We start from the raw sequence: 1,475 nt of genomic DNA on the forward strand, positions 1-1,475 counted from the left end.
GAGTGCTGATGTCCCCTGACACACCCGCGCGCGTGGCAGATTGTGTTTGGGAGAGGGGGGGAGGATCGTTTCTGCCCCATATTTGTAATCACACATTCAGTCTTGTAGTCTTTTCAGCACGTTTAATGTTTCTCGTTCCTCCGCTAACTCCCTATTTCCTCCTCCAGAAGCCGAGTACAACATCCTCAGGCCAAGCAAGGTATGCTGTCTTCTTAAAAAATGAGTAAGACGTTGAGGGGCTAGGACGCTCTGTCCTGACACCACAGTGTTGTGCATTTTTTTGGGAATCTCTTTACCATGACCAGCCCAGTTTAGTTGCTGGGGCCCAGGACAGGGCCCCAGCCTCTTGTAGCTGATGCAAAACTTCTTTGCTCCGGAGGCTGCTGGAGGTGAGCCTTGTGGCTTCTGGTTTATGAGGGAGGACGATTTATCGCGGGGTAGCTACAGCAATTTCCATCCTTGAGTCAACTCGGCTGTTTGTTCAGCGCAAATTACAGCCTGGCTTATTTAAGGAAAAAAAAATAACCCGACGACCAACAACAAAAACCCCAAATTGGTTTCCGTGTGTGCCAGGCTGGAAACTTCAGCAGCTCAGCTGCTATTTTATGAGGCACCAAGGCTCCCTTGCAGGCGTCAGGGCCTCGCTGGAGCTGGAGCTGCCCGGCCCTGTGAGCCCAGGCTGAGCTCCTGGGGTGAAACCAGACGTGTAATAGGTGATGAGCATCTCGGGTGAATTATTAACTTGGTACTTTCTTCTTTTTCTGTTTGTTTGGTTTTCTCCCTTCCAGTTTCTGGTCGACGTGGCTGATCCCAATCTTTGGAGCGCTGGTCCTAGGCTTAATGTATCGCTATTACATGCTGGACGGGAGAACCTCCTGATCCCACCTCGCCTCCGAAAGCCTGAAAGAGAGGGTGTGAGAGCGCGCGGCGCGCCGAGTTCTGTTTCCCTTAACCCTCCCTGCCTTGCTCTCCGCTTCATGTCTGTCCGGTGACGGTGATTTCCATGGGACCAAGCTAATTCCAAACCCTCTCTGTCCTAACTCGGGGACTCGTCGTACTTTCCTCTTGCGGTGGCGTCCCCACCCGTCAGCGCGTGGCCTCCGTCGCGTGCGCGTGCTCTCTCTCACTCTCCGAAGGGAAAACCACAGACAACCTGTTTATTTTTTTTTGTTTCTCTCGATGCCTTTTCGTTAAGCCAGGCGATGCGAAACCAGCTGCTTAGGAAGCCCGTGGATTCGCCTCGGTCCTTCGCGTAGCGTTGTCAGAAATAAACAGCGAGTTGCCCATCCCAGAAAAGATGTCCAGAGATTCGGTTCCGCGGTAACTTTCCCAGTGCACGCAGGCAACACTAATTGGAGCAGCAGGAAATTGTTAGCTTGGCTACCTCTTTCTGTACGTGTCTGTTTTTAACGGTTAAACAAACATCAGTATTTTAAAAGTGATTCTGCTCGTTTTGTAACACTCATCCCTCTCGA

The 1,475-nt window shown here is 51.5% G+C and overlaps 1 protein-coding gene across 1 annotated transcript in view; it reads left to right on the forward strand.

Annotated features, from left to right (window-relative positions):
• LOC104271891 (cytochrome b5 type B) overlaps positions 1-879 on the forward strand; it is a 9,656-nt gene extending 8,777 nt beyond the window's left edge. Inside the window, exons 4-5 of the mRNA XM_009866714.1 lie at positions 168-199; positions 789-879. Coding sequence (XP_009865016.1) covers positions 168-199; positions 789-879 — 123 coding nt within the window. The remainder of the gene's footprint in view (positions 1-167; positions 200-788) is intronic.
• The last annotated feature ends 596 nt before the right edge of the window (positions 880-1,475 follow it).

The sequence above is a fragment of the Apaloderma vittatum genome, unplaced genomic scaffold, assembly GCF_000703405.1.
Source record: "Apaloderma vittatum isolate BGI_N311 unplaced genomic scaffold, ASM70340v1 scaffold17933, whole genome shotgun sequence".
Classification (NCBI taxonomy): Eukaryota; Metazoa; Chordata; class Aves; order Trogoniformes; family Trogonidae; genus Apaloderma; species Apaloderma vittatum.